We start from the raw sequence: 26681 nt of genomic DNA on the forward strand, positions 1-26681 counted from the left end.
ATCTTTCTAAAGAGTGGGAGGGGTGCAAGTGGGAGGGAAGTTATGGGGAGGGAGGAAGCCATTATAATCCATAAACTGTACTTTGGAAATTTATATTTACTAAATAAAAGTTAAAAAAAAACTGTATGTATGAAATACATAAAATTGTTCCCTTTATATAAATAAAAGATAAAAAAGATAACAAAAGAAATGTTCCTCTGTAAGGAAGCCCAGCACACTGGGATCTATTCCATCCAGATCTGTGACACGTAAGTTATTTAAATGGACAGGCACTCTTTCAGTATCTCTATCTTTCTTGGGATTGGCAATTATATGTTTCCTAACATGCAGGGCTAATCTTCCCATGCCTTCTTTTATGTATTTATTTTTTAAACAAACTGATCTTTTAATGTCATTTTCCAATGAGCTTTTTAAAATGTGCATCGATTTATTTGGAAGGCAGAACACCAGATTGAGGGGAGGGAGGAAAAGATGGAGGGAGAGATCCACTGGTTCACTCTTCAAATGCCCACAGTATGGGTCAGGCCAAAGCCAGAAACTCCATTTAAGATTCTCAGACTGGTGGCAGGGAGTACTTAAGCCATCATCTGCTTCCTCGTGTATTAGCAGGGATCTGGACTGAAAGCAGAGACAGGATTGGATGCTAGGGACTCTGATATAGATGCCCTAAGCAGTGACTTAACCTGCTAGGCCACACTGCCTGCCCACATTTCTATCTTTAGATATATGTTATGGACAAAGTAAACTGTCTACTCTAAACTTGAATCTCATTCCACCAAGACTTGGTTAAATATATCAAAGCATGTTTCAAACTCTCTTTTTGTTGTTGTTACTGCCAAACTGTGTACTGCTGGATAGAAATTTAGAATCACAAAAAATTTCTAGCCCTTCTATTTTCAAAGATATTAATCCCATCTATCACTATGATATTCTTTTCTGTGCTATACCTGTTTTTCTCCATATTAGTGCTACAGTATTATATGGGACATTTTTATGCAAGTCTGACTCAAATTTCAGGTCAAAACCCAAGCTTTCATAAATCCCTTTTCCCTTAACATAAGCAGATTCTCTACTTCATCTATTGTACATTCTCTGGGACATCAAAAATTTTAAGTAAATATTTAAGGGTCACTTCTCTTCTTGGGGAGGCCACATGATATGTAAAAGAGTACAGACTCAGAGTTCAAGTCTAATCCTAGATCTGAGACAGAGTGACTGTAAACAACTTAATTACCATCCCTTAGCTTCAGTTCAACGGGGATAATAATAGCTACATATGCAAAGAAATGAGAATTAAATGCTATATTGCACAGAAGGGTCCCAGGCACATAGCATACATTCAATAAATATCAGCTTTGCTCACCTCCATCTCCTGGGTTTGTAGGAAAACCATAAATATACCCAGCTGTGTTTTGAAGCATAGAGCTGCCTTTCATCTCAGAATACCTACTTGTACTTCACAGTTGGTACCTTTTGTACACTCATGCAAGATTACGGCTCAAATAGCCTTAATAATCCATTCTAGCTACCCAAATAATTGTTCGAGTCTTAATGAAGTATTTCAGGCAATGGTAGTCCAGATTTGGTTAAAAAAATTCACTATTCTTCCTCATTCCCAAACAAGAAATGATCCTGTCCTTGAGTACTTCCAAGTAGTAAAAACTAAATTAAAACGAGCTTCGGGGCTGGTGCTATGGCATGCTGGGCTAAGCCTCTGCCTGTGGCATCGGCTGTTCCTCTTCCAATCCAGTCTCTGCTCTGGCCTGGGAAAGTAGTGGAAGATGGCCCAAGTGCTTGGGCCTCTGCACCCTCATGGAAGACCCAGAGGAAGCTCCTAGCTCCTAGCTTTGCATCAGCCCAGCTCTGGCCATTGTGGCCGTTTGGGGAGTGAACCAGCTGGAAGACCTTTATCCCTGTCTCTCCCTCTCTCTGCCTGTAACTCTACCTCTCAAATAAATAAATAAATATTTTTTTAAAAAATCTTAAGCTTTAAGTCCCATTTTCTACTATCATTGGACACTATAAAGCCACTGAATCTTCTTTACACATGAAAACCCTCTCAGAGGTGGCAATCTGGCACAGCGGGTTAAGCCACCACCTGCAGTGCTGGCATCCTATATAGGTACTGGTTCGGGTTCCTGCAGCTTGACTTCAGATCCAGCTCCCTGCTAAAGCACCTAGGAAAGCAGCAGAAGATGGTCCAAGTGCATGGGCCTCTGCACCCACTTGGGAGACCAGGAAAACTCTTGGCTCCTTATTGGCCCAGCTCCAGCTGTTGCAGCCATTTGGGAAATGAACCAGTGGATGGAAGATCTCCATCTCAATCTCTCTCTCTCTCCCTTTTTTCTGTAACTCTGTCTTTCCAATAAATAAATAAATAAATCTTTAAAAAGAAAAAAGTAGGCAGATAATTGGTTCTTCTCCATCTAAAACTGTTATTTACAAGCTAAAAGCCACATATTCTTACTTAAGCACAGAGCTGGTACAAAATCTGTCAACAAAAAGGCTGTTTCTAGTTTTCTAGATTCACAAACTCTTTTCTCATTTTTCTTTGTGAGAGTCTTGACAAGCACTAGGGGTACCGACTCAAATACAAGGGAATCATCAAGGCTTATTGTTAATTGCAGTCTTTCTTTTATACAGTGGAGGATGGCCCAAGTCCTTGAGCCCCTGCACCCATGTGGGAGACCCAGAAGAAGCTCCTGGCTCCTGGCTTCGGATAGGCGCAGCTTCGGCCGTTGCGGCCATCTGGGGAGTGAACCATCAGACGGAAGACCTCTCTCTCTCTCTCTCTCTCTCTCTCTCTGCCTCTCCTCTCTGTGTAACTCTGACTTTCAAATAAATAAATAAATCTTTTTTTAAAATTGCAGTCTTTTAGTACAAGCACTAAAATACCTCACCTTGTCTAAAATAATATTAGCATCTAAAAAGCTTCAGTTAATTTCAGTCATAGGATTTACACTAAACTTGATAGTTCCCCCATGCTGTACAGGTTCTTCTAATGACAAGAATCCCTCAATTTCTCAGCTAGCAAACTTCCTATGAATTACTGATTCTTTCCCCTCATATATCACTACTCATAACTTTGACACTCTTCTCCCAACCACCTTCCTTCCCTTTACCAGAGAAGCCAATGACTGATCCTTAAATTAGGAAACTACACACACCTGGCACAGACCAAGAGACTCCTTTGGGTATTCCTGATTCAAAATTATTCACTAGGGGCCAGCGCTGTGGCACAGCAGGTTAACACCCTGGCCTAAAGTGCCTGCATCCCATATGGGCGCCAGTACTAGTCCTGGCTGCTCCTCTTCCCATTCAGCTCTCTGCTATGGCCTGGGAAAGCAGTGTAGGATGGCCCAAGTGCTTGGACTCTGCACCCGCATGGCAGACCAGGGGGAAGCACCTGGCTCCTGGCTTTGGATCGGCGCAGCACGCCGGCCATAGCAGCCACTTGGGGGGTGAACCAACAGAAGGAAGTCCTTTCTCTCTGTCTCTCTCTCTCTCTCTCTGCCTGTCAAAAAAAGAAAAAGAAAAAAGGGAAATTCTTTACTAACAGTTCATATTTTTTAAAAAAAAAAACTGATCATTCAGGCCACGCACTTAGCCTGGCAGCTGGGATACCTACATCTCATATCAGAGTACCTGGGTTTGATCCATGACTACAGCTCCTGACATCAGCCTCCTGCAGAGCACAGGAGGAAGCAGTGATGGCTCAAGTAATTGGGTTCCATGAGAGAATAAATAAGGAAATAAATATTAAGTTTTCAATGTGAAAAAACCTGATAATTGTGAAGCAGGTTATTCTATCTTACCCTTGATTTACCCTGAAAATATGAGCTTCTCTCAGCAGTTAAATCAGCTTGGGGGGCCCAGCGCTGTGGCATAGCAGGTAAACCTGCCACCTGCAGTGCTGGCATCCCTGTGGGTGCCAGTTCAAGTCCTGGCTGCTCCACTTTCAATCCAGCTCTCAGCTATGGCCTGAAAAAGCAGTAGAAGATGGTCCAAGTCCTTGGGCCCTGCACCCATGTGGGTGACCTGGAAGAAGCTCCAGGCTCCTGGCTTTGGATCAGCCCAGCTCTGGCCATTGTAGCCATTTGGGGAGTGAACTAGTGGATGAAAGACCTCTCTCTGTCTCTGCCCCTGTAACTCTGCATTTCAAATAAATAGATTTAAAAAAAAAAAATCAGCTTTGGGCCAGCAAACAACAGGCTAATCCTCCACCTAGCAGTGCCAGCACACTGGGTTCTAGTCCCGGTCAGGGCACCGATCCTGTCCCGGTTGCCCCTCTTCCGGGCCAGCTCTCTGCTATGGCCCAGGAGTGCAGTGGAGGATGGCCCAAGTCCTTGGGCCCTGCACCCCATGGGAGACCAGGAGAAGCACCTGGCTCCTGCCTTCAGATCAGCACGGTGCGCCGGCCACAGCGCACCGGCCGCGGCGGCCATTGGAGGGTGAACCAACGGCAAAGGAAGACCTTTCTCTCTGTCTCTCTCTCTCTCTCACTGTCCACTCTGCCTGTTAAAAAATAAAAGAAAGGAAGGAAGGAAGGAAGGAAGGAAGGAAGGAAGGAAGGAAGGAAGGAAGGAAGGAAGGAAGGAAGGAAGAAAAGAAAAATCAGCTTTGATAGTTTTGATATTAATTGCCCTTACCTGCCAGATGAAACTGGTAAAAGAATAAATATTCGGGGCTGACGCTGTGATGAAGCAGGTAAAGCCTCCGCATGCAGTGCCACAAACCTATATGGGCACCAGTTTGAGTCCTGGTTGCTCCACTTCTGATCCATCTCACTGTTATGGCCTGGGAAAGCAGCAGAAAATGGCCCAAGCCCTCGGACCCCTGCACCCACATGGGAGAGCTGGAAAAAGCTCCAGGCTCTAGGCTTCAGATCAGCCCAGCTCCAGCCACTGCGGTCCCTTGGGGAATGAATGAACAGATGAAAGATCTCTTTCCCTCTCTGCCTCTGCCACTGTAACTCCACTTTCCAAATATATAAATAAATCTTTAAAAAATGCTTTATAAGTAAGCAGATTTCCTCAGCTTTTTTAGAAACCCCTATAAAATGTGCAGAAAACTGAAGAAGATTTAGATGTTTTGCCCCTGGAGATAGCTGTATTAAAAGTGAGCTTAACAAAAATGCTTCACAATATTTTCCAATATAACAAATTAACTTGATAGCAATGTTTAAGCAAGATGGCAGAATAGTTTTAAGAGTACTGCTAAGAGCTTCCAAGATGGCAGAGTAGGGAGGGAACTTACAGCTCTAGTCCCGGAGAAAATAGTTTTAAAAAAATTAGAGTGCAGTCTCAAGGAAGAGTTAGGGAGAAAACAGCAGAGGAAATTCTAGGCAAATTAGAGGGACATAGTGGACCTACTTGGAGGTCATGGACACCTACAACTCAGGACTCCAGCAGCCAAGAGCTTACGGAACCACCAACGTTGGAGAGTGAGGTGAGAACAGACTACAGCAGCCTAAGCCACTAGGGATAAAGCTGCACTGGAAGAGCCTAGAAGGAACCTAGCTTGGAGCCCCATGGGGGATGGTGTACCTGCCAAACTAGAAGAGGAAAATAAAAAAGGAGGGACACATTTCTCTCTCGCCCAGCACCTTATGACAGCATCCTATAAAAAGCCAATAGAGCAGAGGCCATTCTGGACATATGTAACAGCTGCACCAGCTTGAGTCTACACCCAGCAACCATCCAAGAGGAGACCCCTGACCCTGATGGGGTGAACTAACAGGGGGGCTGGGTACTCGTGACTGTGGGAGGCTTATGTGCCAGGACTGAGAAAAAAAAAACAGGCTATGTGGGAGGACTCACGGTGTGGCTGGGTCTTTGGGCAGTCACTGTAGGAGGCTCCACACACTCAGGGCTTCCTGATTACCTGGTGAGGGATACTGTTGTGGAAACTGAGCTTACACTGAGGATGGCACAGATTCTTTGTGTAATCTTTGGGACAGCTTGGATGAATATTATACACACTGGAGCTAGTGCTCAGGCACTGATCTCCTTTGAGGAGGGAGCTCAGATGAACAGAATAAATCTCCCTTCTGATTAAAAAAGAAAAGAACAAATTTACCTTGCCAAACCTGGGTGTGGCACCTCAGACACCCCCTTCACCCTGGAAAACTGAATAGAGCTTCCTGGCCACACCTACCACACAACTCTAGATATTCACTGAAAGCAGATACTCCACTTATCTACAGAGGAATAGTACAAAGATAAAAGCTGCCACAGTAAAAAAAATTTTAAAAAAAAGAATGGTATCTCCACAAAGGCTGAATAACAAATGCACCAACTCAAGAAACAAGAATAAGGAAGATAACATGAGGCCCCCAAAAGGACATGACACTTCAGTACTAGATTGTAAAGATGAGGAGATGGAAGAAATACAAGAAATGAAATTCAAAAAATTGAATTTTTTGATTCATAAGATTACATAAAAGTAATCAGAAGCAAATGCACAAACTACTGAAATCCATAATGACATGAAAGAAAATTTCTCCCAAGAAATTGAGATCTTAAAGAGAAATCAAAATGAAATGAAGAATTCAATGAAGCAAATAAAAAATGCAGTGGAAAGCCATAACAACAGAATCACTAAAACAGAAAAAAAGAATATCTGACTTAGAAGACAAAGCACAGGAAATTGTATGGTCAAACCAAAAATAAGAAGAAATTAGAAAACTAAAAATACACTACTGGGAATATACAGGATACAAACAACCCAATATCCAGATTCTAGGAGTTCCTGATGGCGTGGAGAGAGAAAAGATCAGAAGGCCTTTTTAGTGAAATAATAACAGAAACTTCCCTAATTAGGAGAAAGAAAGGGACATCCAAACACAGGAAGCACACAGAACTCCTAATGGACATGACCAGAAAAATTCTTCACCACAACACAATGTAATCAATCTCTCCACAGTAAAACATAAAGAAAAGATTCTAAAATGGGCATGAGATAAATACAAGATTACTTTCAGAGGATCTCCAATTAGACACAGCAGACTTCTCATCAGAAACCCTACAGGCTAGGAGAGAATGGCAAAATATATTCCAAGTCCTGAGGGAAAAAAAAACTGAAACCCATAATACAAAAGCAAAGCTCTCATTTATGAATGAAGGTAAAATAAAAACCTTCCATGACAAACAGAAATTGAAAGAATTTGTCACTACCTGTCCAGCCCTGCAGAAAATGCTTAAGGATGTACTGGACACAGAAAAACAGAAACATGGTCATCACTATGAGCTTTTTTTTTTTTTTTTTAAAAAGGAGAGAGAAGACCCAAGTAAATAAAATTAGAAATGAAAAAGGGGGGCCAGCGCCATGGCTCACTTGGTTAATTCTCTGCCTGCGGCGCCGGCATCCCATATGGACACCGGGTTCTAGTCCCGGCTGCTCCTCTTCCAGTCCAGCTCTCTGCTGTGGCCTGGGAAGGCAGTGGAGGATGGCCCAAATGCTTGTGCCCCTGCACCCACGTGGGAGACCAGGAGGACGCACCTGGCTCCTGGGTTCAGATCAGCATCGCTCCGGCTGTAGTGGCCTTTAGGGGGGTGAACCAATGGAAGGAAGATCTTTCTCCCTGTCTCTCTCACTGTCAAACTCTATCTGTCAAATTAAAAAAAATGAAAAAGGAAATGCAACACAGACACCACAGAAATAAAGAAGTCATCATAAATTACTACAAAGAGCTGTATGCCAACAAACTGGGAAACCTAGAAGAAACAGATAGATACCTGGACACATACAACCCACCTAAATTGAGCCATGAAGACATAGAAAACCTAAACAGACCCATAAGCAGGCTGGAAATGGAATCAATAATAAAGACCCTCTCAACAAAGAAAAGCCCACTGGATGGCTTCACTCCTTAATTCTATTAGACACTCAAAGAAGTAACTCCAATTATTCTCAAGTTATTCAAAACAATTGAAAGTGGGAGAATCATCTCAAATTATTTCTATGAGGCCAGTATCACCTTAGTTCCTAAACCTGAAAAAGATACAGAGAGAGAGAACTACAGACCAATTTCCCTGATGAACATAGACGCAAAAATCCTCAACAAAATTCTAGTATTTCGATTTCAACAACACATAAGAAAGGTCAACTACCCATATCAGGTGGTTTTTATCCCTGGTACTCAGGGATGGTTCAACATTCATAAATCAAACAATGTGATATATCATATTAGCAAACTGAAGAACAAAAACCATATGCTCTCAACAGATTCAGAGAAGCATCTGATAAAACACGACATCCTTTCATGATAAAAACTCTAAGCATATTGGGTATAGAAGGAACATTCCTCAACACAATCAAGTCAATTTATGACAAACACATGGCCAGCATCCTATTGAATGTGGAAAAGCTGGACACATTCCTACCAAGATACAGAACAAGCCAAGGATGCCCACTGCCACCACTGCTTTTCAATGTAGTCCTGGAAGTTTTAGCCAGAGCCATTAGGCAAGAAAAAGAAATAAAAGGGATACAAACTGGGAAGGAGGAAGTCAAACTGTCCCTACTTGCAAATGACATGATTCTATATATATGGGATCCAAAAGACTCCGACAAGAAACTATTCGAACTCATAGTAGAGTTTGGTGAAGTAAAAGGATATAAAAACACACAAAATCAAAAGCCTTTGTGTACTCAGACAATGCTACAGCTGAGAAAGAACTTCTAAGATCAATCCCATTCACAATAGCTACAAAAAAAATCAAATACCTTGGAATAAATTTAACCTAGAATGTCACAGATCTCCACAATGAAAATTATAAAACATTAAAAAAAACGAAAAAGAAGAAGATGCAATAAAAAGGAAAAATCTTCATGTTCATGGATTGGAAGAATCAATATCATCAAAATGTCCATTCTTCCAAAAACAATTTACAGATTCAATGCGATACCAATCAGAATACCAAGGAAATTTTTCTCATATCTAGAAAAAATGATGCTGAAATTCATATGGAAACAAAGGAGACCTCTTATACCGCAAAAACAAAGCAGTAGGCATCAGAATACCAGATATCAAGTCATAATACAAGGTAGTTATAATCAAAACAGTATGGTAATGGTACAAAAACCATTACCAATGGAATAGAACAGAAACGCCAGAAGGGCTGGCGCTGTGGCATAGCAGGTGAAGCTGCCACCTGCAGTGCCAGCATCCCACATGGGTGCCAGTTTGAGTCCCGGCTGCTCCACTTCCACTTCCTATCCAGTTCTCTGTTGTGGCCTGGGAAAGCAGTAGAAGATGGCCCAAGCCCTTGGACCCCTGCACCCGTGTGGGAGACCCAGAGGAAGCTCCTGGCTCCTGGCTTCAGATCGGAGCAGCTCTGGCTGTTGCGGCCAATTGGGGAGTGAACCAGTAGATGGAAGACATCTCTCTCTCTCTCTCTCTCTCTCTCTCTCTCTCTCTCTGCCTCTCCTTCTCTAACTCGTTCAAGTAAAAGTAAAATAAATAAATATTTTTAAATGTTTAAAAAAAAAGAAATGCCAGAAATCAATACAAGCATCTACAACCAACTTATATTTGACCAAGAAGCTAAAACCAATCCCTGGAGTAAGGACAGTCCCTTCAACAAATGGTGCTAGGAAAACTGGATTTCCCCATGCAGAAGTATGAAGCAAGACCCCTACCTTACACCTTATACAAAAACCCACATGGATTAAAGATCTATATCTACAACCCAACAAATTATTAGAGAACATTGGAGAAACCCTGCAAGACATTGGAACAGGGAAAGAATTCTTCCAAGACCCCAGAGGCACAGGCAGTCAAAGTCAAAATTAACAAATAGGATTACCTTAAATTGAGAAGTTTCTATACTGCAAAAGAAACACTCAGAAAAGTGAAGAGGCAACCAACAGGATGGGAGAAATTATTTGCAGACTATGCAACCGATAAACAATTAATAACCAGAATATACAAAGAGATCAAGAAACACTACAACAACAAAACAAACCACCCAGCTAAGAGATGGACAAAGGACTTAAACAGACATTTTTCAAAAGAAGAAATTCAAATGGCCAACAGACACATGAAAAATTTCAAGATCACTAGCTGTCAGGGAAATATAAATCAAAACCACAATGAGGTTTCACCTCACTCACATTTGAATAGCTTTCATATAGAAATCAACAAACAACAAATGCTGGAGAGGATGTGAAGAAAAAGGTACCTTAGTCTACTATTACTGGGAATGTAAACTGGTAAAGCCACTATAGAAGATAATTTGGAGATACCTCAAAAATCTGAATATAAACTTACTATATGACCCAGCCATCCCTCTCCTGATAATTTACCCAAGGGAAATGAAATCAGTAAATAAAAGTTATCTGAACCCCCATATTTATTGCAGCTCAATTCACAATAGCCAAGACATGGAATCATCCTAAATGCCTGTCAACCGAAGACTGAATATAGAAATTATGGGATATGTACACTATTGAATACCACATAGCAGTAAAAAAGAATGAAATCTAGTCATTTGTAACAAAATGGATGAATCTGGGAAGCATCATACTTAGTGAAATAAGCCAGTCCCAAAGGGACAAATACTATATGTTCTCTCTGATCTGTGAGAACTAATAGAGCACCTACAAGGAAGCCTGTAGAAGTGAAATTAACACTTCAAGAAGAGATGACTTGAGCTGCCCTTGTCTTGACTGTTGAGGAACAGTTTCTTTTTTGTTTGTTTTTTGGGTTTTTTTTTTTTTCTTCATAGTATTTGTTGAACTCTTTACTTAACATAGAGCTAATCATGTGTGTATAAAGTCAATTGAGGCTGAGTCTCAGTGAAAAATAAGCATGAGAATAAGAGACAGGAGGAAGTTTGTAACTGTAAAGCTGTATAGTTCTGCATACATTTCTACAGACTTACTTCTAAGGATACAGTTTAAAAACTTGTCATGGGACCCCAAATTTCATTAAGCTGGGTGGTAAAAATGCTATCTTAAGTGTTAAAGTGATCATATTAAGTGTTAAGGTGAACATATAGATAGAATTAAGTTTAAAGTGATCATATAAATAGGATCAAGTGTCTGATAACAATAATAGATAGAATTAAAAAGAAGAGAATGTTCCAACATGGGAAGAAGTCCACACAGCTGACTAATAGAATAACAATCACTTTAAGTAACACTCTGACCTCAGAATTAGCCCTTAAGGCTTCTTGGTCTGGCTGAAAAGCCCATGAGAGCATTTTAGCCAAGACAATGTGGCAAAAAAATGTTCTATATGAAGGATCTCTATGAAACCCCAGTGGAAAGAAGTGGCCATCAAAGAAGGATGTACTTTCCCTGAAGGAAGGAGAGAACTTCCACTTTGCTTATGGCCTTATCTAAATACTGATGGAGTCTGTGGATTCAAAAGTCTTCCATAGCCTAGGCAGCTCATGTAAAGAGCCTAGGGTGGTCACTGACATCATACATAAGAATGTTAATTGTTAAATTAATAGGAGTCACTGTGCACTATCTCCTCATGCAGAATCTCTGTCCTCAATGAGTTGTATTATGAGAGTCAACTGTAAAACTAGTTCTCAAACAGTTTTTTGTGTGCATGCATGTGTGTGCAAATTGTTGAAATCTTTACTTAGTATAGATGTGGTCTTCCATGTAGAAAGTTAATTGGAAATAAATCTTAATGGAGAATGGGACTGGGAAGGGTAGAGGGAGGAGGTGGGGTGGTGGGGGGAGTTGGGGTGGAAGGGTAGGTATGATGGGAAGAATCACTATATTCCTAAAGTTGTACTTACAAAATTTGTATGCCTTAAAAGATTAATAAATAATTATTTTTTTAAAAAAAGAGTATTGCCAAAGACATTTTCAGGCATACCCTATTGAAAAGATTGTAAAGGTAGGTTAGAAAACAGGCACCAAAGTCTCAAAGCCCCTTTGAATACCTCCAAATGGGTTTTATCTAAATGACCCAACAATGGGTTATAAATGGGTTAACATTATTTATTCTTCAGATGAGTTGATGTGTGTCCTGGCTCCTGGCTTTCGATCAGCACAGCTCCAGCCATTGTGGCCAACTGGGGAGTGAACCAGCAGATGGAAGACCCCTCTCTCTCTCTCTGCCTCTCCTTTTTCTGTGTAACTCTTTGAAATAAAAATAGATCCTTAAAAAATATTGTCATTTGCAGCAAAATGGATGGAATTGAAGGACATTATATGTTAAGAGAAATAAGCCGGATGCAGAAAAACATGCTCTCTTATATGTGGAAGCTAAAAAACAAAAAGTCAATCTGAACAAAGAATAGTGATAACTAGAAGTTAGGAGAGTTAGAGGGAATAGAAGGATGTTGGATACTGGGTCTTGAATCAGACACAGACAGAAATGAGCAAGTTCCTAGCCTTGTCCAGCATACTAGAATGACTGTAATTCACAGTTACCCAGTATATATTTCATGAGCAAATAGGAGAGAGGCACTCCAGGGTTCTATTCATAAGGTGGTGGTGGGAGAGGGTGCCACCAGTTTCTGATTTGGTCAGTACATATTATATAGAAGTAATGATATGTTACACTATAACCCATAAATGTGTACCATTATTGATCAAAAATTATTAAAGTTTAAGAAATATAATAAAAAATATTTTAAAATTTTTAAATATTAGCATAACTTTATTTTTTTTTTTTTGATAGGCAGAATGGATAGTGAGAGAGAGAGAAACAGAGAGAAAGGTCTTCCTTTTTGCCGTTGGTTCACCCTCCAATGGCCGCTGCAGCCGGCGCATCGCGCTGATCCGAAGCCAGGAGCCAGGTGCTTCTCCTGGTCTCCCATGCGGGTGCAGGGCCCAAGCACTTGAGCCATCCTCCACTGCCTTCCCGGGCCATAGCAGAGAGCTGGCCTGGAAGAGGGGCAACCAAGATAGAATCCGGCGCCCCAACCGGGACTAGAACCTGGTGTGCCGGCGCCGCAAGGCGGAGGATTAGCCTGTTAAGCCACGGCGCCGGCCATATATTAGCATAACTTTAAATACTCAATCTCTTATTAGCTTTGATGACAATAGTTGTATCTTCTTTTTTTAAGATTTTATTTCCTGGCCGGCACCACGGCTCAATAGGCTAATCCTCCACCTGCAGCACCGGCACACCAGGTTCTAGTCCGGGTCAGGGGCCGGATTCTGTCCCAGTTGCTCCTCTTCCAGTCCAGCTCTCTACTGTGGCCCGGGAGTGCAGTGGAGGATGGCCCAAGTCCTTGGGCCCTGCACCCACATGGGAGCCCAAGAGAAGCACCTGGCTTCTGGCTTTGGATCAGCACAGTGCACCAGCCGCAGCAGCCATTGGGGGGTGAGCCAACGGAAAAGGAAGACCTTTCTCTCTCTCTCTCTCTCTCTCTCTCTCTCACTGTCCACTCTGCCTGTCAAAAAAAAAAAAAGATTTTATTTATTTATTTGAGAGGTAGAGTTACAGAGTGTGAGAGAGCAGAGAAAGGTCTTCCTTCTGTTGGTTCACTCTCCAAATGGCTGCAACAGCCGGAGCTGCACCAATCCAAAGCCAGGAGCCAGGAGCTTCTTCTGGGTCTCCTGCACGGGTGCAGGGGCCCAAGGACCTGGGCCATCTTCTACTGCTTTCCCAGGCCACAGCAGAGAGCTGGATTGGAAGAGGAGCAGGCGTGACTAGAACCGGCACCCATATGGGATGCCAGTGCCCATATGGGGTGCTGGCGCTGCAGGCAGAGGATTAACCTACTGCGCCACGGCACTGGCCCCAATAGTTCTACCTTCTATGGGACATGTAAGTCATCTTATGAGCCAATAACAGGCTATCCTATTCATTTGAAAATTGCCAGGACTAGAACCAGCGCCCACATGGGATGCCGGCGCTTCAGGCCAGGATGTTAACCCGCTGTACCACAGCGCCGGCCCCCCAAACCTAGATTTTACCAATTACAAGCTATTGTGACTAAACACCACAAGAGACTCATGTGATGCTTCCAGCTTTATCACCAATAGATTCAAGCTGCATTTCCTAAACACCCACTGTGTGGTGTGAAATATGGAGATAGTCTTCTGGAAAAGATAACAGCTCTTGGACCCCTCAGAGAAGAACTTTGGATGGGATTGTTAATGGCTGACCACTACAGTCAAACTTCAAAGTGTTGATCCTTGGTGTCACGCTTCCTAACTGTAGAAGACACAAAAGCCCCTTATAACTCAAGATATCCGTTCATCTGAGAGACTTCAACTGAGGACTCTTAAAAATTCTCCAGAAACTGGTAACTACAGAGTACATACCTTCCAATCCAGACAACAAAACAGTTTTCTGATTCTTTCCCCTTTTTCATTCTTTGTGGTCTAACACTAGTATCATCTATTATTGCACTCTAACCTTCTTTATTAGCTAATTTAAATGTTTATCAGTATAATATCCAATCTTCATCCTGTTAGTTTTCTAAAAAAAAAAAAAAAAAGTATTTGTTTTTATTTGGAAGGCAGAGCCAAAGAGCAAGAGAGAGAAAGAACAAGAACTTTCCCCTGTTGATTCACTCCCCGAAATGCCTGCAATAGTGCAATAGTCAGATCTGGGCTAGGCAGAAGTCAGTAGCTAGCAACTCCATCTGGTCTCGAACGTTGGTGGTAGGGATGCAAATGTTTTCAGCCACAATCTACTGCTTCCCAAGGTGCACATTAGAAGATGCTGGATCAGAAGAGGTAGAACTCAAACCCACGCGCCCCAGTGTGGGATACAGGCATCCCACTTGGCAGCTTAATCCACTATGTCACAACACCCACCTTCATCCTATTGATTTTTCCATCTTTTTGTTTTCTACCATTTGGGGAAGAACACAAAACCTTAGGAATGTGTTTCACAGACCACTGCTATTATCTATAGTCAAGTGATTGTCATATTTATAATACCCCACCTAATTCTGCTGACAGAAATGCCATAGCTGTTCCTTTAAGCATTTCAGAAAGTAAATTTGTTTCTGTATGCCTACTGTGGTACTTAAATTCTTCTCACATATTTAATCCCAAGTTTCAGCTTACAAATTCAGTTTTAATAATATATCAACAAAATATTTCCTCTGAGGTCATTATAATGCTAACAACAAAACCCAGTCTATCAGAACTAGAAACTAATACTGGAACTATCTTTGCTGTATTATTCAGTTTATTCTCTTTGGAGACCTTTCAGACTACATTGCAGGAACCATTCAACTCCATTTTAAAGTATCTTCCTACGTCAAGTCCAATGATTGTCTCATTCTTGCTGAGTTAGTCCATTCCGAATAGAATCTATGACTCTATACGTCACTACTATTTGTGAAAATGCATCTTCTGACCAGGGAATCACAAAAAGCAGTTTCAATTTATGTTCATTATATTACATTCTTCAGCCAGAGTCTTCATGAATATGCATGTACCTCTTAATTTCCTCTTAGATACAAATGGGAAAATTGATGCTATAGCAAATACTTCTTGATGCACCTATAAAAACACTACAGGTCAAAGGAAACAATTTGTAACCACACTTAAAAAAAAAAAAAAAAGGCCACATGTTCTCCAGAAAAGATCAGCTGGACTTTGGGTTATGCTTTTTCCTGAGTTTGATAAGTTAAGCCCAGATCATCAGAACTTATTATAAGGACTAGTAATGGTTTTGTTCTTGGTAATTGCCTGTGTGTTGCTGTTAGCCAGGGTACACTGCCCATGTTCTTAAATGCTCCTGCAAATCTTTTGTCATGTCAAGGATTCAAATGATTATGTGACAAAATTGTGCAGGACAGAGCAACCCCAGTCCAACTATAGATAACACTCCCTTGACAACATTCTGACCCACAAAATATTGAAAACAATATGTATGTAATAGATAAATGTCCTGTTACCAACTTTGTCTTCTTTCAGCCATAAGGAGGAGTAACAAAGAGAAAAGCAGCCCCTGACAGCTAGAAAGTGGCCTGACATGGCCACAAAAATTGTGGTGGTGCTAGGAGCTAGTTTAGCACTCAGAGTTATGCTAGGATAATCTCCTGTTCAACAATTTCTCAGACAAGCAATATCCGACAAGGCCATTCTGTATCATAATGGAGTGACAATAAGACCATCCCAGACATGTGAGAACATGGACACAAACAATGTCAAACCACAAAAATAACCCAATATACTTCTATCCTGGCTATATGAGTCATTATTTTTTTTTTTTGCTAACTAAATTTTAAGTTTTTCCTGTTCTTCCTGCCTTCAAAATATTCAATTATAGAATTAGCCCCACTTCCTAATGACTCATCCCAGGGAAAAGCACTACATCCTGGAACCTTTCCCAATATCACCTATTATAAGCCCAAATTCTATAATTAGTCCTTTCTAAATTCCTCCTATTGCCTGACACTTCCATGTTATCCATCATGTGTGGGCTCCTTGTTGCAAGGAGTTCATATTAATACAAATTCATTTGGCTATAGGTTTGTTTCTGTTGGTCACAGCCAGCAGAAATAGGTTTGGAGATTGTTGTATATATATATATATATATATATATATACACACACACACACACACACACAAACTGTTCAGTGTCAAATATCATTCAAGAGGTATTATTTGATCTGAGGTTTGAATAGTGAAGCAGAGAGCTGTGTACTATAAGGTGGAAAAATAATCTAGACAAAGGGGATAGTTAGTACAAAGGCCATGAGAGAGGCCCATGTTGTGTTACACCAGATTAAGTCACCACTTGTGACACTGGCATCCCATATCAGAGTGTAGTTTTGAGTCCTGTTTGCTCTGCTTCCCATTCACCTCCCTAATAACTTACCTGAGAAGGAGCAGAAGTGGCCCAAATACTTGGACACCTGCCAACCATGTGGGAGCCCAGGATGGAGTTCCTGGATCCTGGCTTTGGCCTGGCTTATCCTGAGTTGTTGTGGGCATTTGAGGAGTGAATCAGCAAATGGAAGCTCTCTCTCTCGCTCTCTCGCTCTCTCTCTGCCTCTCCTCTCTCTGTGTAACTCTTTCAAATAAATACAATCTTTAAAAATAAATAAATTTTTGAAAGATTTTATTTATTTGAGAGATAGAATTAGAGAAAGAAGGAGAGACAGAAAGAAAGGTCTTGCATCTGCCAGTTCACTCCCGAAATGGCTATAATAGCCGGAGCTGGGCTGATCTGAAGCAAGGAGCCTGGAGCTTCTTCCAGGTTTTCCATGGAGGTACTGGAACCCAAGTACTTGGGCCATCTTTCACTGCTTTCCCAGGCCAATAGCAGAGAGCTGGATCAGAAGAGGAGCAGCCAGGACATGAACCAGTGCCCATATGGGATGCTGGTGCATTTGTAGTAGGCAAAGGCTTAGCCTACTACACCACAGGGTTGGCCCCATAAATAAAATTCTTTTGAACAAAGTGTATAGGGCTGCTGAATGAAGAACAGGTTATAAGAGGCAAGAGTTGAAATAGGGAGATAGATTAAGAGCCTATTGTAGTGGTCAAAGAGAAAGAACGGTATGTTTGACTATAGCGGAGCAGTGACGAAGTTAAGAATATATTCTGAAGGCAGAGCCATTTGATAATCGGCAGATGTTGGGGCCGGTGCTATGGTTAAAGCCCTGGCCTGAAGCACCAGCATCCCATATGGGCACCAGTTCTAGTCCTGGCTGCTCCTCTTCTGATCCAGCTCTCTGCTATGGCCTGGGAAAGCAGTAGAAGATGGCCCAAGTCCTTGGGCCCCTGCACCCATGCGGGAGACCCGGAAAAAGCACCTGGCTCCTGGCTTCGGATCGGCGCAGCTCCAGCTGTTGCGGCCATCTGGGGAGGAAACCAGTGGGTGGAAGACCTCTCTCTCTCTCTCTCTCTCTGCCTCTCCTCTCTCTATTAACTGACTTTTGAGTAAATAAATAAATCTTAAAAAAAAAAAAGATAATTGGCAGATGCAGGGTATGAGAGAGGGGGGGAGACAAGGATTAATTCAAAGTTTCTTGCCTAACGGGTGAAAGGGAATGCTAAGTGACTAAAATGGAAAGATAATGAAAGTACCACTTTAGGATAGCATGAAATTAAGTGTTTGGTTTCAGATTAAAAAAAAAAAATTTGTGTGCTCATTAGAACTCCAGTTGATTTTTTTTTTTTTTTTTTTTTTTTTTTTTTTTTTTGGGGACAGGCAGAGTGGACAGTGAGAGAGAGACAGAGAGAAAAGTCTTCCTTTTTCCGTTGGTTCACCCCGCAATGGCCACTGGGGCCGGCGTGCTGCAGCGGGCCACCGCACTGATCCGAAGCCAGGAGCCAGGTGCTTCTCTTGGTCTCCCATGCGGGTGCAGGGCCCAAGCACTTGGGCCATCCTCCACTGCACTCCCTGGTCACAGCAGAGAGCTGGACTGCAAGAGGAGCAACTGGGACAGAATCCGGTGCCCCGACCGGGACTAGAACCCGGGTGCCGTCAGCACAGGTGGAGGATTAGCCTATTGAGCCACGGCGCCAGCCTCCAGTTGATATTTTAAGTAGGTCACTGAACGTATAAAACTGTGGCTCAGGGAAGTTAGAGCTACAGAAAACATTTGAGTTATCAGAGGGAGGGTTTTGATGCAACAGCTGTCACTTGAAATGACTGCATCCAATATCAGAGTGCCTGGGTTCAAGTCCCAGCTCCACTTTTGATTCTATCCTCTTGCTAATGTTTACTGGGGGAGGCAGCAAATGATAGCTCAAGTATTCTATCACCCATGTGGGAAACCCAGACTGTGTTCCAGGATCTTGGCTTCAGCCTAGCCTAATGTGGGCATTTGGGGAATGAACCAGCAGATGGAAGATCTGTGTGTATGTGTGTGTCTGTGTCTGTCTCTGTCTCTCTGCCTTTCAAATTAAAAAATATAAAGAGTAGTGTCCAAGTGAAATAACAGATTAATACTGCATTTGAAACCAGAAGACTGAGTTGAAGCCCTGGTTCAGGTGTTTACCTAACAGGTAAACCCTGTGTAAAAGTTAACAACTCCAATTTTTCTGTAGTGCTGCTCACCTCACAGGAGTAATATGGAGATCAAATAAAATGTGTGTGAAAGAACTTTGCAATTCTTAAGTATTATGCAAGCAAAAAACATTGCTTTCATTTATGCCGAGATGGAAGCAGAAACACACAATTGTGGAACATAAGAGACTTTCACGGAGGAAAAGCTTGAGTGAAGACACCTAAATGAGGTGGCCAGGGAGGGAAGCTGCCAAGAGATAAGGAAAAAGCAGAGAGACTCACACAAGGAGATCAAAGACTCATTTCTTAATCTTGCCTTTTTCCAATGATAGTGGTGATAGTAATTGCCCTATGATTAGCGGAATATCATTTTGTGTATTGCCCTTGGTATATTATGCCTATGAAAAAAGCATTTCAATTCCAAAAACACAAAGAATTAGCACAGTCAACGTATTTCCCTTCTTAATGTGTGCCCTGATTTTCAAGGTTATTGTAGTGATAACACAAGTCCCATCCTGATGAAATAATATCTTTAAGTTCTAGATGCTCAAGTGCAGCCAAGACTGGTCTCTGACCAATGACAATAAATCCAACAAGAAATCTGGGGAAAGGAAAGCTAAGCAAAATGTCTCGAGAGTCAACGTGTTTGTTAACTCTTGCAATCTCCCTCCATTACCCTCTTCTCTACTGCACACTGGCATGCAGAGTCAGTGTAAGGCTTATTTCTAGCTCCGTCTCTTTCACTGAGGAAATCCTAACAATCCCAAACAACTGCTCAATGTTGAAATTCAAAGTATAATCTTTATCCCTCTCCTTTGCATTCCTCTTTCAGCAACTTAAAACTACTAATTTCACGTGCCTACACAGAGAAAGCAGTTGGTGGCAAGTGGTTGTTTGAATAGTGTATTACATGACTGTATTAATGTAGGTAACACGATTGTTAAGTGCCACACACCTTGCAAAGAATCCAAGAGTTCTTGGGAAGCTTACTACCACTCACTTTTTGCAGATGAGGACACTGATGGCCAGAGAGGTTAAATAATTTCCCCAAATTTACACATCCAGGACGCTAGAATTTGTACCTAGATAGTCTAGTTCTAGAGTCAAAGCTGTTAATCACTGTCAAACTTAAATCTCAACCTAGGGGGCGGCATTATGCTGATGACTGTAACACCAGCATCCCATATGGGTGTCAGTTCAAATCCCAGCTGCTCCACTTCTGATCCAGCTCCCTGCTGCTGCTGTGCCTGGGAAGGCAGCAGAGGATGGCCTAAGTGGTTGGGTCTCTGCACCCACACGGGAGACTCGGAAGAAGCTCCCGGATTCGGCATTCCCTGGCTCAGCCCTGGCCATTGCAGCCATTTGGGGAGTGAACCTGTGGATGGAAGACCTCTCTCTCTCTAATTCTGCCTTTCAAAATAAATCTTTTAAAAAAAAAAAGAAATCCCAACATAGTTACCCCTCTTTCGTCTATGTTTTTACATGGATTAAAGAAAATATGAAAGGATATCATCAAATACTAAGCACATAGTAGGCAATCACCAAGTAGTAGTTCATTTAATCATAATTTAAATGTATTTTTTTAAAGATTGATTTATTTGAAAGGCAGTTACAGAGAGGACACACGGACACACACACACACATACAGAGAGAGAGAGAGAGAGGTATCTTTGAACCATGGTTCAGTCCTGAAATGACCACACTGACCTGAGCTGAGCCAGGCTGAAGCCAGGAGCCAGGAGCTTCTTCCAGGTCTCCCACATGTGTGGCAGGGCCCCAAGCACTTGGGCCATCTTCTGCTGCTTTCCCAGGCGCATTATCAGGGAGTTGGATCAGGAGTGGAATATCTGGGACTGGAACCAGCACCCACATGGGATGGCAGCACTGCAGGCAGTGACTTTAACCTGCTGTGCCATAGCACCAGCCCCTTAAATGTATTTTAAAGATTTAGACATTTGGGGCCGGCATCACAGTACACTAGGTTAATCCTCCAACTGAGGTGCCAGTATCCCATACGGGTGCCGGTTCTAGTCCCGGTTGCTCCTCTTCCAGTCCAGCTCTCTGCTGTGGCTTGGGATAGCTGTGGAGGATGGCCCAAGTCTTTAAGCCCTTGAACTCTTGTGGGAGACTAGGAAGAAACTCCTCGCTCCTGGCTTCAGATCGGCATAGCTCTGGCCTTTGCGGTCATTTGGAGAGTGAACCAACGGAAGGAAGACCTTTCTCTCTGTCTCTCTCTCTCACTGTCTGTAAACTCTACCTGTCAAATTTAAAAAAAAAAAAAAAGATTTAGACAAGTCCTGCTTTCTCATTAAATTCTTTGTTGACAATTGCGAAGTCTAACTTCAGTCCCCATAGAGTTAACTTTTTCTAACTAGTGACTAGGGCAAGCTGATGTCATTGCTGAGAAGTTCCCAAGGACATAAACCCTATATAATTCTGGTCCGACAATACGAACCCTACAGCTGCCAGTCCCAGCTGCTTGCTTCTCTACAGACTCCCCTCCATGCTTAAAGGTGCAATAATCCATCTAAAACTAACATACAAAACTTACACCTAAAGAGTATGGCACAAAAAGAACAGGATGCTTCAGTCACACGGATTGTTTAAATTATTAGAAATGTCTTGATAAACTATCAGAGCCTGAAAGTGTTCGTTGTGGCTTTTAATCCCTTTGACTCATTGCTACGGTCTGAAAACTTACAAAAAATAACATTCCTATACCATATCTTTGAACACAGAAAATCTTACTGAAGAGCCACATACTTTGACATCTTTAAAAATATATATAATATGGATACAAAGGTACAACTTTTATATAAATCCTGAAATGGTGCCTCTCACCAGAAAATATCACCAAGCACCTCTACTGTGACTTATAATCAGTGAAAAAGACCAAAAGGACTTTCCAGATTCTCAGCCTTCTTACAAAAAAAAAAAAAAAAAAAAAAAATCAAGGTAAGTGGGGGTGAGATGTCCAATTTCAAATGAATTACAATGTATACTGGAAGATAACACTCTTGATATTGAACCTAGAGGACTGAAAGCCCAATTACTTTTGGAAACACTCAGAGCACCAGGAACAACTAAAGGTAAGTTTGTATATATTTTACATTTATGTTGATGCTGCTTTTAATCATTCTTACTCATTTTCCTAAAATGCACACAGTAGACACTAGGTTTTCTTTTTGTGCACTTGAAAACTTAACACCAAATTTCTACTGCAGTTGGAAACAGCTACATTTTCCAAAGCAATTTTTCTGTGGCTCCACATACATAGAAAAAAATTTCATGATGAAAAAGACTTAGTTTAAAAGATGTATCCATATTACAAGAGGTGAGAATAATAGTTTTCATTGCAGACTTATTCTCAGTATGCACACCCTTTCCTGCCTGGGCAACAGAAATTTCCAATACTGACTTAAAATAAATCTCTAGCTCCACTCTTGGTCAGTTCTTCAACTTTAATTTTGCAACCATGAAAACTGATGTAAATCATTAAAACTTAAAATAGTTTTTTTGGAGCAAAAGTTTTAAGTGAAGACTCTACAAAAAAAATTCTGAACAGTAAAATTACCTCCTGGCTACATTACAGTGTTTCTCTATACATCTTAAAGCACTGGACACCAGGAATTTGAGAAGAAATAGAACTGGGCAGAAGAGATGCCTTCTCTGGCCTTTCTTCGTGAGCAGTGTGGAGCTGATTCATCTGTCCGGCAGAACCTGATCTTGAGGGATGGGATGAAAGCACCAGCAGTGATCCAGGATAGGAAGGAGGCAGCACAGGATGGTAGGGCCCAAGGAACCAAGAGAAACAATCTTTTCGGGTGGGCTACCCCTAGAAGGCTGTGCGCTGAAACTGAACCATGAAAGAGCCAAGCCCAAAACAGAGATCCCACAGATCCTCCATTTGAGCTGGCTCATGACTCCAAGGGAAGCAAGAAGGTCGTCACTGGAACACATTCTGCTTAACTCTCCAGTTATGCAACAAGAATTCAGATCAGAGCTGTAGTAGAGGAGAAAGGCTGGCCCAGGAGATAGGAGATCTAAACCCAGCTCTAACTCCAACTTCGTGTAACTTTGAGCCAGTTGCTTTTCTTCATGTTTTCTATTGGCAAAATGAAAATAAAAGTAGATTATATAAAGTCTCAAGTTCCTTTAACAGCTAATATCCTGTGCTTCTATATAATGTATAAACTCAATTTAGAAAATAGTAGTGAAGCTTGGGTCATAGGCCAATTCCAGGGCATGTCATGCTGTATCTTTTCACCATTTACATTTTTTGGTTAGCATGTGACAACTGTACTTATTTATGATGTTCAAGTTATATGTCAACACATGTATAGAGCATTATTGATCAAATCAAGAGAATTAACATTTCCATTTCCTTATCATTTCTTTGGAGCCTTTGAGATACTCTCTTCTAGTTTTTTTTTTTTTTTTAAAGATTTTATTTTATTTGAGAGGTAGAGTTACAGACAGTGAGAGGTCTTCCTTCTGTTGGTTCACTCCCCAGTTGGCTGCAATGGTCGAAGCTGTGCCGATCCAAAGCCAGGAGCCAAGAGTTTCTTCCAGGTCTCCCACATGGGTGCAGGGGCCCAAGGACTTGGGCCGTTGCCTACTGTTTTCCCAGGCCATAGCAGAGAGCTGGATTGGAAGTGGAGCAGCTGGGACTAGAACCTGTACCCATATGAGATGCTGGCACCGCAGGCGGATGATTAACCTACCGCACCATGGCACTGGCCCCCACTCTCTTCTAGTTTTTCATAAAATGTATGACATATTCTTGTAACCTATATCTACCCCCTTCACTGTGCACTCATTCCTTCTCACTGTGTTATCCAACATCACTCCATACCCTTCTCTACACCCACTTCCCACATAGACAGGCTAATTTAAAAGAAAATAAAAACATCACTTTTGTTTATTTGTGGGCCAGCAAGTCAGAAAACAGAATGGGACTTTGAAAAGGGCTACAGATAATCTCATGAAGACAGCGATGCTATTACCTGGAACTTGACCTCCAGTTTAAGAATGGGCAAGTCTGCCCCAGCTGAGAGCTGTAGGAGAGGCAAGCCTCCCTCCATACTCTCCAGATTGTCCAAGGCCTCCTGGGTGTTATCAGCCTTCTCTAAAGAACTGCTCAAAAAAAAATCACATTGTCGTTTATCTAGCTGCATGGTAAAAACTGCTGTGCCCTCTGAAAGTTACATCAGGAAAATTATGGTCTCAAGGCATCATGGCAAAGCCAACAGGGGAGCAAGCAGGTTGGGTTAGTGAGAACTGCAGTCAGCAACTATGTTCAAGGTCCAGATTTGTGTGACCTTGGGCAAAATAACTTCTTTAGGGTAAGGAGAACTTTAGTTGCTTCTATTGTAAAAACCTGTAACCTAAATCTAAGCAAAAATATATTACAATCAAGGAGAAGTAATTTCTTCGGTTGCTCCCTCCTCATGGTTGTTTTATGTCAGTGAATCTAGATTCTCAATTCTATTATTCCAAAAGTGTGTGTGTGTGAACATACTGTGTCCAGTGTGATTCCAAATGCGGGATGAGAATCAAATTAACCAACCAAATGACCGATGCAGATATTTAAGTGTTATATTAGTTTTTTCCCCCTAATTCTTGACAGGTGTGTCCAACAGAGAGCATGGAAGAGGCTTTCCATCTCAACCAGACTTCCTTTGTGACCTATTTTCGGCTTAGAGGTTTATCTGTAAATCAGAAGGTGCAGCTGGCTGCCTTTTCCATGTTCCTCGTTTTCTATGTCCTGACACTGATGGGGAACATCCTCATCATCATAACCATTGTCTGTGACCGCAGACTCCACACCCCCATGTATTTTTTCCTCAGCAATCTGTCCTTTATCGACGTCTGCCACTCCACTGTCACTGTTCCCAAGATGCTAGTGGACACGTGGTCAGCGGGGAAGTTCATCTCCTTTGGTGCCTGCGTGACCCAGATGTTCTTCCTGCACCTCTTTGCCTGCACGGAGATCTTCCTCCTCACCGTCATGGCCTACGACCGGTACGTGGCCATCTGTAAACCCCTGCAGTACATGACGGTGATGGACTGGAAGGTGTGTGTGCTGCTGGCAGTGGCCCTGTGGACAGGGGGCACCATCCACTCCATAGCCCTCACCTCCCTCACCATCAAGCTGCCCTACTGTGGCCCTGACGAGATTGACAACTTCTTCTGCGATGTCCCTCAGGTGATCAAACTGGCCTGCACAGACACCCACATCATTGAGATCCTCATTGTCTCCAACAGCGGGCTGATCTCTGTGGTCTGTTTTGTGGTTCTAGTGGTGTCCTATGCAGTCATCTTGGTGAACCTGAGACAGCAGCTCTCTGAGGGCAGGCGGAAGGCCCTGTCCACTTGTGCAGCCCACCTCACTGTGGTCACACTCTTCCTGGGACACTGCATCTTCATCTACTCCCGCCCATCTACCAGCCTCCCAGAAGACAAGGTGGTGTCTGTGTTTTTCACTGCTGTCACCCCTTTGCTGAACCCTATCATCTATACCCTTAGGAACGAAGACATGAAGAATGCTTTGAACAAGTTAATGGGGAGGCAGGAGAGACAGTCAGAAAAATGAAAACGTCTAAGCCCTTGGGATGCTGGCGCAGAGAATAAATCAAACAGCACATTCATCAGACTATATGACTGACAAAGTTACTCTCCAGCCCAAAATCTGACAATTATAGCAAAAGGAAGATTACTTAATTCTTGCAACAATCCTGGTATAGTTACTACGCTTGTCTATACAAAAACCAACTAGAACCCAGAGAGAGTAAACAGCATGTGCAACGTCACCAGCTAGGAAGTGGGGGAAGGAGAATGTGGACTCAAATGTATGAACAAAAATTCAACCGATTTTCATCACATCATGCTGCCTCTCCCTGCTTTTTTGCCAGGATTGATAATCAAGGCCTAAATAGAAGCCGTCAGATTTCTGGGCAGTCCTGGCCTACATCCCACACTCAGGTTCTTGGCTAAACAGCTTAGAAAACACTGGTAAATTAGACAAAGTGAATACACAGGTGAGTTTGGTGACAAAGAAACCCTGAACCACTGAAGTTATTGATAGTCTCAGGTGTCCAGGAAAGATCCACCCTTAGAGCAATGACATAGAGATGTTTTATTACTCATTCATTTGACAAAATTTGACTGAGTACTTATTATGTGTGAGGTACTAGGGTAATAGGTTTTTAAAGAGATTCACATAGCCTCTTTCTTCATGGCATGTGAAATAGAAGCCAAAAATGTGAACAAAATAAGTTTAATCACCACTTTGACAAATTCTGTAAAAGAACAGGGCTACTGGAGAGTATGGAAGACTATCTTTAGAAGGAGTGATCAAGGAGGGCCTCCGGGAGGAAGTTACATTTAGGCTGAGTGAAAGATGAGAAAAACAGAGGTGAGGAACATTCTACTTAGAGGAATGGCAGGTGCAAACAGCTACTTTGGGAAACAGCTTGGCTTGTTCCAAGATCAGTGTGTTTACAACTCAGACCAGAGGTCGCAAGAACCCTTCTGTGCTTTCTCAGGGAATTTAGAATCTTTTTCAGTCCAACGAGAAGCCACCAGACTGGTCTAAGCACAGAAGTGACAGGATATGATTGGTGTTTTCAGAACATTATTTGGGGGAACAGGTTTTGGTGCAGCAGTTAAGATGCTGCTCGGGACACTCTACCCGTACCAGAGTGCCTGGTTCAAGTGCTGGTTCTGCTTTCAATTCCAGATTCCTGATAGTGAGCACTTCGGGGGGCAGCAGGTGACA

General features: G+C 42.2%; 1 protein-coding gene across 1 annotated transcript; it reads left to right on the top strand.

Annotated features, from left to right (window-relative positions):
- Positions 1-24548: 24548 nt before the first annotated feature.
- LOC133769456 (olfactory receptor 4E1) lies at positions 24549-25496 on the top strand. The gene has a single exon (XM_062204653.1). The coding sequence runs from the start codon at positions 24549-24551 to the stop codon at positions 25494-25496; it is 948 nt and encodes a 315-aa protein (XP_062060637.1).
- Positions 25497-26681: the final 1185 nt, after the last annotated feature.

Source organism: Lepus europaeus, chromosome 11 (genome assembly GCF_033115175.1).
Source record: "Lepus europaeus isolate LE1 chromosome 11, mLepTim1.pri, whole genome shotgun sequence".
NCBI lineage: Eukaryota > Metazoa > Chordata > Mammalia > Lagomorpha > Leporidae > Lepus > Lepus europaeus.